Here is a 12,642-nt window from a genome sequence, read left to right as displayed (position 1 = left end):
AAATGCTAAAGACCCCTGCACGCAAAAGAATTATTGAAATAAAATTGAACCATTTGTTATTGGAATAAATTGAACCATATCACCTACTTTATGCCGAGTGAACGTTAAACCCCATCTCTCTCTCTCTCTCTCTCTCTCTCTCTCTCTCCCCCTCTCTCTCTCTCAAAGGTGCGGGGGTGGGGGCGAATGGTTAACGCCTCTGATCATAAGCTCTGTCATTGAGTCATGTGACGTGGCTTCGAATCCCCCAGTGGATGTTAACTCTCTCTCTCTCTAAAATCTATTAAATCTAAAAGTACAAACCATTTTCTCTCAGCCAAGTGGTCTCCTCAAATCAATATCGACGTGGCATCAGGTGGTATAGAATGAATAATACTTTGAACATCAATAATTAATTATATACATTGATTATACAGGTTTCAGAACGATTAAAATCTCGGGGCGGTTTTTGTTCTTTTGACTCTCGACGACTAAAGCTAAAGCCTAGCTCACAACCCGTCGTACGAGTTGACCTATGACAAATTGCAACAGAAGGTCTGTTCGTACCGATGTGTTCGTAAGATCAACATATCCTAAGTTCCCTGGTTTTCGGGGCAGGGAAAGGCCTAATTTACATAAATTCAAAATGGCCGCCAAATGTATCTTTGGATTCTCATAACTCCTTTAATCTGGAGTTTTCACCTTTTAAAATTACTACAGATAGAAATATGACCCCTGCGAGTCAGAATATCTAGTCAGAAATTATAATTTATATCAACCACATGACGTCACCACGTCTTATTTTGAAGTCATAAAAATGACTGAGCTCCTCGGAAGAAGTTAAGTGATAAAAATTCAAATGTAAATAATCACATGAGCATTAAATTGGATTGTCCCATTTCTTCTAAAGTCTTGGTAGTCTATCACATGTCCCCAATAGTATTTATATGTTTATCGTATTTCAAATTAATTTTGGGCTTAATTCACCACCCCTATCCATCTACAACTGCACCTGGTAATACACGCAGAGACTATGATATATTTGAAACATCTAGAGTCGACGGCAAGTTAAGAATCTGGAGACGGTATTAAAATATGTTCTGTATTATATAAGATCCCTACAGTCCACTGTATCAAAATATTTGCTGGTTTTTATTTTCAGGCTCCACTACTACCCGTATTTACTGTGACTTATATTATGATTACATTATTAAAATATTTGCTGTGAGTTATTCCATGGTTATGTTATCAAAATATTTGTCATGATTACGTTATTAAAATGCTGTGATTTATACCATGATTACGTTATTAAAATGCTGTGATTTATACCATGATTACGTTATTAAAATGCTATGATTTATTGTCGTTATTAATATTATGGTTACGTTATCAAAATATTGCCTTGATTTATATTCTTAAAATAATTATTCGGTGTTTTTCAGGTAAATTAATACCCTACGTGGAGAATGTAGTGGGCAGTGCTTCAGCCATGACAATATTAGCTATTAGTATAGAGAGATACAGATTAACATACAGCTGTAAACAACAACACAAGAAATCGTGGCGTCCAATACTTATCACGTCTGCTGCTATCTGGACACCCGCCATCTTGTCATCATTACCATTTATGGTCATCACTCAATATGATAAGAGGCGATTATTGGATGGAACACCGGCTATGGTGTGTAATACACCGATCTATTTACCATGGCATAAATTATACATCGTTGTCATAACCAGTTTCTTCTTTTTTATTCCTTTGATAATTATTATTATCCTCTATGCAAAGGTCTGTCGTAAATTAGTGACGTTATATAAACAAGAAAGGAGTAGGTTCGAAACGTCCCCTATCGAAATAATTCAATTAAAACGACAGATGATCCAAATTATTGTAACGGTCGTGTTAGTGTTTTTTGTCTGCCATACCCCATACAGAGCCATTGTTCTGTGGACTTTATTCGAGAAGAGGGAAAATCTGAGAAATTTTGGATTTGACGCGTACCTGATTGTTTTATATCTAACCCGAATTTTGCTGTTCGCCAATCACGCTATCAACCCGTTCGTTTATAACTTTGTGTCGAGGAAGTTTCGTCGAGCCTTGGTTTGGATTTGTTGTCATAAGCGGCGACGATTGAAAAAAAATGAGGAAGATAACCATAATCATCTGCCACTTCGACGTTTATCTAAGCAACCGGATGTGATTCATCCCGGAAGTTGTTCTGTTAATCGAGAAGATAGAAACCATAGAAACGACTTTCTTGCCTTGTATAAAAATCTAGTTTTATTAGAATATTGACGACTTACTTAGTATATTTGTAGACAGAATAGAGTATCCATTGTGGCGGCATATCAACATTAAGGCGAAAGACGGTGGGTTTTTTATACGATTATTCCATATATAACATTAATTAAAACTTAATTTGTTCTCGGTTAAAAAAAATAATCGTCGATTTCATTCTTTATGTCAGCCAGATGACAGTAGGTCTTCATAGAAAGATGTTATGAATTACAATAATAGAAACGTCATTTTTTGAAATGACGTCATTCAAAATTGTATATTACAATCTGTCCTCGTGGTCAATATAAGCTATGGATAATGACAGCGTAGGGGTATAATCGATTTCTGTTTCAGAAGAACGATATTATGTAAACTAAAATTAGGAAAAATGCTAACTTACGGTCAATTAGAAACTAGTTTAATGTTATACAATGCTGGCCATTAATGGTATACATCAGCTCAATTCAATACTTTAATAAGGCTTTCAAATTTACCAAGTGCTTAGAATTCATTTGTGCTTCTGTAACGACATAGTAAGACATTATGAAAACAGGAATTAGTAAAACTGTATAGAACTTATCTCCACACTAAGATCGGTTATCGATCAGTTTTCGATATTCTAGACAAGTTTAGGATTATAACGATTCATGGATTATTGATCCTGTCTGATTTGTATATATCTATCTATATAAATAAAATCAAGGATGTGTGTGTGTATGTATTTGTGTATGTTCGCCCCATCACGCTTCGTCGCCGCGATCCACGCCCACATATGTGCTATCAAAGTAACCAGCATGATTCTGTGAATATTTTAGGCTATCGAATTTGGGCCTGGGCCTGGGCGAATCACGCTTCTTCGTCGCTCTGCACATAATTATGTGGTATCAAATTAACCAGAATGGCCCAGTGAATGATTAAGGCCATCGAATTTGGCCCCCGGGCAAATAGCGCCCCGGGCGAATTTGGGCACCGTGCAAATTTGCACCCCGGGCGAATTAGGGCCGCAGGCGAATTTGGGTCCGGGGAGAATTTGGTCCCGGAGGAATTTGGTCCACGGGTGAATGTGCGCACCGGGCGAATTTGGACCAGGTGCGACTTTGGACCCCGGGCGAAGTGGGGTATCCTGCAAATCAACAATAAATTTGATCCCGGTTTGAAGATAGAGACGATTACATAAAGTCTGATAATCGTCATCAATCAATATTACAGCCATATGATTCATTCTGGAATGATATAACGGATTTTAGTATCTGTGTTCCGTGGTTAGCACATCATCCATCAACATTACAGATCTAACAACCGACACTGTGGTTAACACTATTCACAAACAATCTTCATATTATTATATCAACGGTTTCTGTGACTGTTTTTCACAGAGAAGTGTGAGAATTACGGTACGGATATCTAAATAAACAGTAAGCACGGGTTCAGACGTTTCCCGCGTCGCCTCCTTGTGTTAGTCGCCTCATGACATTAGAAATAGATCAAATCGGTATAAATAAAATATGATTGTTGAAAACATTTATACATTAACGTGATTAATATGGTTTTAACATCAACAGATTAAAATGGGTCACATTAACGCAATATCATGAGTTTTTAATAGTATGGGATATCGCTTCCCGAACAACATAGCTCTTGTATTTCATCGCCATGTGGAATGGATTTCATCCATCGGGGTGACCGTCGAAAACCACACCCCAACCCACCCACTCGCCTTTAATCATTGGTTAAAAAAAACACCGTGTGAGGGTGGGCAAGATTTCGTTGAACAATAGTCCGATTTTCGAATGGTTAGCCCTCATAAATTCAAACGGGGTCAAATATCGACGATTGATGAATGAAGTTTTTGCATGTAGAATTGATCATATATGATATTAATTTTATGATCGATGTCCAGTCATTACTGTAGTCTACGGAAGACCATTAGGGTCAATCAAAGGAAAAAAAGGAATTCTGATTATCTTGTTATGTTGGTTTTGGCTTTACACAGTTTTTATTGTCTGCAGAAGTTACCGAGTTTAGAGACTTTTGTTCCATTTCAACAGAAAATTAAAAACTGTGCAAAGTCAAAACGGCCAAAATTCGTCACGTTTATCGCGAACGAACGAATCTGGGCTTATTAAACACGGTAAGCACGATAAATATAATGTAAAACATTTATTTGTGATTTAATATTACAGACAAATACATCACCTAACCTAACCAGTTTATTTGTTACTTTTGATACCTTTCACTTTGATAAAGGTCGCATTCGCCATTTCGTACGAAAGTGTGAAATGGTACGGTTCACATTCGGCCGTATTCGCCACTTTTTTTTTTATCTTGGACAGTTTATGGCATTCTAATCATGTTCGTCATAAATTTGTCGATTCGGGAGAATATTTTATCCAAAGTTCCTCAATTCGCCATAGTGTATAAAATCAAGCGCAATACTATTGAACACAGAATCTCAAGGCGTCACAATAGAGTAACTTACAAATTCATAACTTTTATAGTCAAAACGACCATAGACTGGCCATGATGGTCATAAAATAAATAGTTAAAAAATAGATAATTTAAACAGAATATGCTGAAAATTTCAGTTAAATTGGTCCACTCTGAGCCGAGAAGCACTTATGAATTATGTTATCTGGAAAATTACAATTAATTAATTGTGAACACGGTCAACACAATATATAACATATTGTAAAACAATACAAGTTGGTTAAAGTTACAATAACATAATTCAAATCTCTACAATATTATAACTGTCAAATTACTAATAATATATTGTAAAACAATACAAGTTGGTTAACGTTACAATTCAAATCTGTACGATATTATAACTGTCAAATTACAACTATCTCTAATAATATAACATGAACTCTTCGATTTATATTTATCCTTTGTGTATCTTATTTCTATAAAATCTGACGCCATTCTTCATCTGAGGAGATCAAGTAATAAATATAATGTTACTTGTAGGGCATTGTTTAATAAAACAGTCGCATTTCATTACTTTCACGATTAAATTACCTAAAAAAAACCAATCCCCTATTTCTGTCACATTCTGGCTCCTTCTTCATTATCCCAGTCGGTGCATTTCAAATTCTGGTGACGTTAGATTGAGAACACAATACTCTGTATGTTTCAATACTTGAATACAATGACATTATTCAACAGCTAAATCTAACCTTTATTAAACTTCTTTTTCTAGCTTCAGATGTTATATAGATTCTTGTTTAGACATTGTCATATTTCCACATTTGTTGTCGTATTTCCACATTTGTTGTCATATTTCCACATTTGTTGTCGTATTTCCACATTTGTATACTAAAACTAACATGTGTATCTTAAAATCAATATTTGTTTTACAACTCAGACATTTTTCATATCAGAATTATAAATTATATTTTTGTTTAATTTAGTTTTATTTTAATATAAAGATAAAATTTATTTTAGAAAATCAAACAATAGCCTACATTTACATTTCATCATAGACGTACAACGAAATACAAATCTCGAACAACAAATTTCCAAAATAGATGTTATCTTTATATTAAACAATAATTAAATTAACCAAAAATACAATTTATAAATGCCACCACGGCGTCCAGGCTAGCGAACCAGCGTCTTACCACTTAGCCACCGTGGCTCCCTTATTCTTACTGAACCTTAGTATCGATGTAGTTTATTAAAGATACATTATGGGAGATTCGATAACGAGTTGGCAGTTCTCACTATAATAATTAAAAACTAGATAACGTAAAGGCAATTTGCTGAAAATTTCATTCAAATTGATCCACTATGAACCGCGAGAACTAAGCGAATAAAATTTCTACCTCGCCTAGGTCATCATTACTAAAGTCAGTACTTTAAACAGCATAGTCTAGATTATCCATTTAATCGTTTAATCGAGAAGGAAAGTTATGCAGTAAATCGGATCACAATCCACTTAAGATCGCAGGCTAGCGATGCCATCTAGAGTTGATTATGGTCTGGATAAGTTAATTAATGTCTAATTAATAATCTATATAACATTTCATGCCCAAAGAAAGACCTGCAATAGGCTGATTTAGCTCTTGTATAATGTATGTTTAAACGAATGATTTGTTAGTTTACTTACTTCTACTTACTCGTAACCCACACGACCTGTATAGGTAAAACAGGTATTTTATATTGGGTCATATTATTGTATATATCATACAGCTGATATCTTCCATTACAGGCACTCTAATGAATTAAGATTTACCAAATGGCTGACAACTAAATAAGAAAATGAAATGAAATGAAATGGGGTTTAATGTGCCTACTTTTCAGCTCCTACTGGGCATACAGTGTGTTATGAGGGAAATTTTGCCCGGGCAGTGGTAATATGGCCTATATATCGAATTCCAACGGCCAAGGGTTTTTTTTCGTGCACGGATTCTCGGTTTTTGTCCCATCCTAACGACTAGACAGCTGTCTTTGTCAGGCCCTAAGTTCTGTACCAATGACAAGCGGAAACCAAGCCGAAAAATCCATATAAATTTTGTCGGCCAATGCAGGAACGAACACGCATCTTCCAGGCTAGTGAGGCAGCGTCTTACCCACTTAGCCACCGTGGCTCCTCAACTAAGTAAGATATATCTTCCTAGTTGGAGTGGGGATCACTTGGCTAATTGGGTAAGACGCTGCCTCACTCTGGTGTTTGATCCCTGCATTGGTCGGGAAAGTTCATCGAGATTTTCCGGCGTGGTTCCCCCTTGTCAGTGATGCATGAGACGAAAAACCGAGGTCCCGTGTGTACATTAGAATGCACGTATAGATCCCTTGGCAGTTGGAATTCGATATAAGAGTAGGCGATAGTGCCGCTACCCGGGCAAAATTTCCCTCATAGCACACTGTATGGCGTATGCCCGTCTTCATTAGCCCAGCATAGGAGCAGAACAGTAGGACGTTAAACCCCATTTCATTTCCTTGTTGGAGTGGATGTCATAGGTTCAAACTGCGAGTTCGGTTTAACTGCTCTCTTAGCTCAGTTATGTAAAGAGAAACCGTCTACCTGATTGAATTAAAATATTTAAAAAGAAACGACAATCTGTGTGTATGGCCTGGTTGAAATAGATTTCAAACTGTGTATTCGGTGGAAGTTCACTCTTTGACCTACTATGTTACCGGAATACATGGCATTCTATCGGACTTAATTGTTGCTGTGTGTGCAGTTAAACTCTTTGACCTATTATACAATCGGAAGCCATGATGTTATACCGGAATTACATCACTATAGAAAAAAAAACTATATCAGTAATATGTGATGGAAATATGGAAATTATAGTAAAGAAAAACATGTTACCTGTCAAAGACAACTGCAATTATTTCTCTTTTTTCAACGGATTCCTTTCACATGTCTTACCAAAGGAAACCAATTAAGTTGGTTGCTGCTGACATGATGATGTCAGTACATTCATTCTATTGCATTTATAGAAGTCGTCGGGCATTGTAAAACATTGCATTCACCCAATCTAGTTTAACTATTCTGACTTCGTCTCTCAGAGGTTAGAGTTAAATACGCATGGGCAAATACCATCATCTGGCATATATTATGTGTATACATCCGGTCAAAGCTTCTGTGAAAGATTGTTGAACTAGATCTTTCCACTAATACTTTTAGATGTCATTCTTTCCCCACTCATAAATACGGAAAAAGTGTTTCTTCATCCGACAAGTCAGTCCCCATTTTAATTGGCATTGTAACTACACGATGCCGCCAGAATCCCAGGAATATTAGTTACAATAAAAAAAACTTTCTCGAAGAAATGTCGGGGGGTAGAGCTTTTAAACTGGTTTATATCCCACCTTTGCGTTCAGAAGACCAAGTTAAACCGTTTGAATGATCGCCCGAGATTTTAAGAGAGAGAGAGAGAGAGAGAAATGGGGTTTAACGTCCACTCGACACAAACTAGGTCATTTCGGGACTGACATATGGTTTAATTTTATTTCAACAATTCGCTTGTGCGTAGGGGTCTTTAGCAGTGGGAGGAATGCGGAAGACCCGGAGAAAACCCACGAGGTTGGACAGGGGATCCTACTCCTTGTCACGTACAATCGGGGATTCGAAACCACGCCAGTTGACTCAATGATACGGGAAATTTTAAACTAGTTCAATTTGAACATCTGAACTGTGTAATAGACATGACTACCATGTTTCCCTATTTTAGTCCAATTGTTAACTAAGCCTTTTTGTTGTTGTTTGTGAGATATATATCCGGGTCCTCCGGTTTCCCCCACTGCTAAGGACGCCTACGAGCAAGCGAATTTTTTAAATAAAATTGAAACAAATGTTTGTGTCGAGTGAAAGTCAACCCTCCCTCTCTCTTTCTCTCTGTCTCTCTTTCTCTCTGTCTCATCCCTCCCTCCTCTCTCTCTCTCCCCCTCTCTCACTCGATTTGGGGGACATTAGATGTGTTTTTGTATCCAGAGCAAAGAAAGAGGACGTAATTCTTTTCGGACGATGATAAGGAAGATATGAAAAAAAAAGATACTTTCTTGAAAGTGATTGTCTTTGAAAATCAAATATGTTTGATCTTGACGATAACAATCGTCTGCTGTCGGAGACAAAATTTTCGTTTTCTTTTTTTTTTACCTGACTTTTATCATTGTCGGCTTTGTGGTTGCTATAGATATTATGATATACGATCCGAAGGACTAGTCGCCCTGTGGTTGCTATAGACATTATGATATACGATCAGAAGAAAAACTAGCCGCACTGTGGTTTCTAGACATTACGATATACATACGAAGCCAACACGACAATCGACGAAAATAACCTGTCATACAATTTAATCTTTTGTGATATATTAAACCAATGTTTGAGGTTTTATATACATTATCCATCAGATAAACAAACAAAAAAACCAAAGCAGATTTTCTACTTGGTGTCGAATATAGAACTTTCCTTTTTTAAAATAATCGTATTCTTTATACAGAAATGACGTATTGGTTGCAAATGTATTATTCAAGCGTTAAATATACCTAATGTAATTCATTCTTTTAGCTTCAGATGCTGCATGAATTATTATTTAAACATTTATTAACATGATATGTAGGAAAACGAACTAATCAATTTGAGGTACAAATCTCGTGCGTATTCTAACTCTGATTCGGCAAATTTAATTTCTTTCAACTGATTTCAACAATATAGGAAAAGGTACGAATCAATTTGAGGTACGAAGTGAGGTATTAATGAACTGAGTACAAATCAGCCAGGTTACGAAACAGCCTGCACCCGTCTTAACCTTGTCCCAGATAATGGAATTTGACTGAAATTTTCAATATATTCATTTTTAATTATCTATGTTCGAACTGTTATAGCAAGTACGGTCAGCTCTTTATCTAAATGTTACATAATGTATATTTATATAATCAAATGTGAATTTCTAAAACATGCTAGTTATTTCAATACCCGACTCGAAACTCGGATTAGAAGTTCAGTAAAAAAAAAAATAATACAAAAAATAATAAAAAAAATAATAAAAAAAAATAAATAACAAAATCTGCTAAACCCAAACACACAGTATTCGTCTGGGTAAGTTGGTCTTAAATTTTAACGTCCGCTTCCACCAAGGGTGATATCGCAGACAAGATGTCTTATATTTTGATTTTTATTATCTTAGCGCACGTGCAGGAGTCTTTATTGTGGGAGAAAACGGGAGTACGAGGAATAAACCCAGGACGATGAAAAGCCGCCCCTATCACCAAGCCGCAGGGATCGAAACCACAACCGCAAACCGGAGGTGATCGGCCAGCTAGAGGTCGAAGCGTGACACTATAGACCACTGGGCCATCGCAATTCTGTGTATGATGACTTTCCTTTACATAGTTTACATGCCTTCTACATGCGGCGTCACATCACACGGCATCAATCATTGGCGTCCAATGTCTAAGTTTATTCCTGATCCTGACAGAATGATTCCTACGTGTACTTCTAACACATTTATTTTTCTAACATTTTGAAAAAAAAACTATTCTGTAATTTAAATTGCAGAAAGAAAAAAGTTAATATTATGAGCTAATAAACTTACACCGATGCTATCCCTCCCAATGATTGTAGCGGCCAAGCAAAATTCACTGCTGATCAGTTTGGCCCGGGACTGTACAGCGCAGTGTTGGCTTACGGTTAGCCACTCCACACTGTGAGACGTAGGCCCGTCATAGCATACTCCACACTGTACAGCACAGGCCCGTTATAGCACACTCCACACTGTACGGCACAGGCCCTTCATAGCACACTCCACACTGGGAGGCGTAGGCCCGTCATAGTACACTACATACTGGAGACGTAGGCACGTCAGAGTACACTCCACACTGGACGATGCAGGCCCGTCATAGCACACTACACACTGGGAGGCGTAATCCCGTCATAGCACACTCCACACTGTCAAAGCACAATCCACACTGGATGGCGCAGGCCCGTCATAGCACACTCCACACTGGGAGGCGTAGGCCCGTTATAGCACATGGCATACTGGGAGGCGTATGCCCGTGATAGCACACTCCACTCGGGACGGCTCAGGCCAGTCATAGCACACTCCACACTGAGCGACGTAGGCCTGTCATAGCACACTCCACACTGGACGGCGCAGGCCCGTCATAGCACACTCCACACTGGGGGGCGTAGTCCCGTCATAGCACACGGCATACTGGGAGGCGTAGGCCCGTGATAGCACACTCCACACTGGACGGCGCAGGCCCGTCATAGCACATTCCACACTGAGCGGCGTAGGCCTGTCATAGCACACGCCACACTGGACGGCGCAGGCCCGTCGTAGCACACTCCACACTGGAAGGCGTAGGCCCGTCATAGTACACGGCATACTGGGAGGCGTAGGCCCGTCATAGCACACGTGGTTTGGAGTGAAAATTATTGTCATGTCATTTATCTTTATTGATTAGAAATTATTATAAAATATTGCAGACCTACCCTTCAATCACCTGCAATGGTGTGGTAAAGGTGGTCGCTATAAAACCTGTGTAGTTCGGGGCAATAGATGTCTTGTGGATTGAGAACAACAGAAAGGGTTTTAAATAAGTTTATATATCCCACAAATAACACGATACAGTTATTATATTATATTGAACGATGTAATGAAACACGTAATAGGATGCTTTTTAATCTATACTATAATACCATGTACCATAACCATAAAACCACACTTATACTGACATTACACATAACTATAAACACAAAACATATTAAGCTTGGCCTTTAAACTTACTATTCTCACACTTCGCTTTCAATTAAATGAAATATAAAATAATTACCCGATGTTTGACCCTGTTGATAATCTGTAACATGTGTTAATTATACATGATTGTAGTTTTATCCTAACTACACTTACAAATAACCAGCCAGGACAAAGAATCACCTGATAAATAACCCGTTCAGAAAGAGATCACCATCAGAACTTAAAGATTCCAACGAGTTATTTTTGAACTATACCAGAATTATTAAAAACTAAACACATATAGAAAAACTAAAACATTTCAACCACTAAAATTAAACACCATAATCCGGACAATACATTTCCAGGCCCATACAATAAAAAACCACCACCCAAAACATTTAAATTGATTTATATTCGCTCAAAACCAAAAATATAAACCCACTAATTCAAAACTTCAACTAATTAAGAGACTGGCCAGGACATTTATAACCAACATTAATAGACAGATTCCCAAAAGGCATCCCTGTTACAAAATTATTTTGAAATAATTATGTAACAATTTTGTAACAGGGATGCGTTTTTGGGACTCTGTTGAATGTAAATCACTTATTTATAAAAGTAGGGCATCTTAGGATATTTAACAATACAATACAACTGTTCAGCTACATAAGGGGCCTGTTTCACGAAATTTTAACTAAGATAAAATCCAAATTTTCGTAATTTGATTGGATAATATTAGTATCTAGAAACATTTGGATTTTATCTTTAATTAAGATTTCGAGAAAAAAGGCCCTGTTCTAGAAAATAGTCAGCATAGGCGTATACAACTCTAGCTGACTGGTCAGCGTTATCAGGTTAATTTCATACATTCTAGATCTTCCATTAGAACAATCTAATAATTTAACATGTACCAAACCACGGCAACTAAACAAGGGGTGTCTTCTAGTTGGAGTTGGGGATCACGTGGTTAAGTGGGTAAGACACTGGCTCGCAAGCCAGGAGGTCGGGTGTTCGATCCCTGCATTGGCCGCGAAAGTTCAACCAGATTTTCCAACGTGGTTTCCCCTAGTCAGTGATGCCTTCCTTGTCAGTGATGCAGGACGGAGGGCCTGACAAGGACAGCTGTCTAGTCGTTCGGATGGGACGAAAAACCGAGGTCCCGTGTACACATTGCCGTGCACGTAAGAGATCCCTTGG

At 37.6% G+C, this 12,642-nt stretch overlaps 1 protein-coding gene across 1 annotated transcript in view; it reads left to right on the top strand.

Moving 5' to 3' along the window:
- LOC126816616 (trissin receptor) overlaps positions 1-2,912 on the top strand; it is a 42,631-nt gene extending 39,719 nt beyond the window's left edge. The window contains exon 2 of the mRNA XM_050543316.2: positions 1,422-2,912. Coding sequence (XP_050399273.1) covers positions 1,422-2,275 — 854 coding nt within the window. The 3' untranslated portion in view covers positions 2,276-2,912. The remainder of the gene's footprint in view (positions 1-1,421) is intronic.
- The last annotated feature ends 9,730 nt before the right edge of the window (positions 2,913-12,642 follow it).

This window comes from Patella vulgata, chromosome 3 (assembly GCF_932274485.2).
Source record: "Patella vulgata chromosome 3, xgPatVulg1.2, whole genome shotgun sequence".
In the NCBI taxonomy this organism is placed as follows: domain Eukaryota; kingdom Metazoa; phylum Mollusca; class Gastropoda; family Patellidae; genus Patella; species Patella vulgata.
This window is presented reverse-complemented; position numbering and strand designations above follow the sequence as displayed.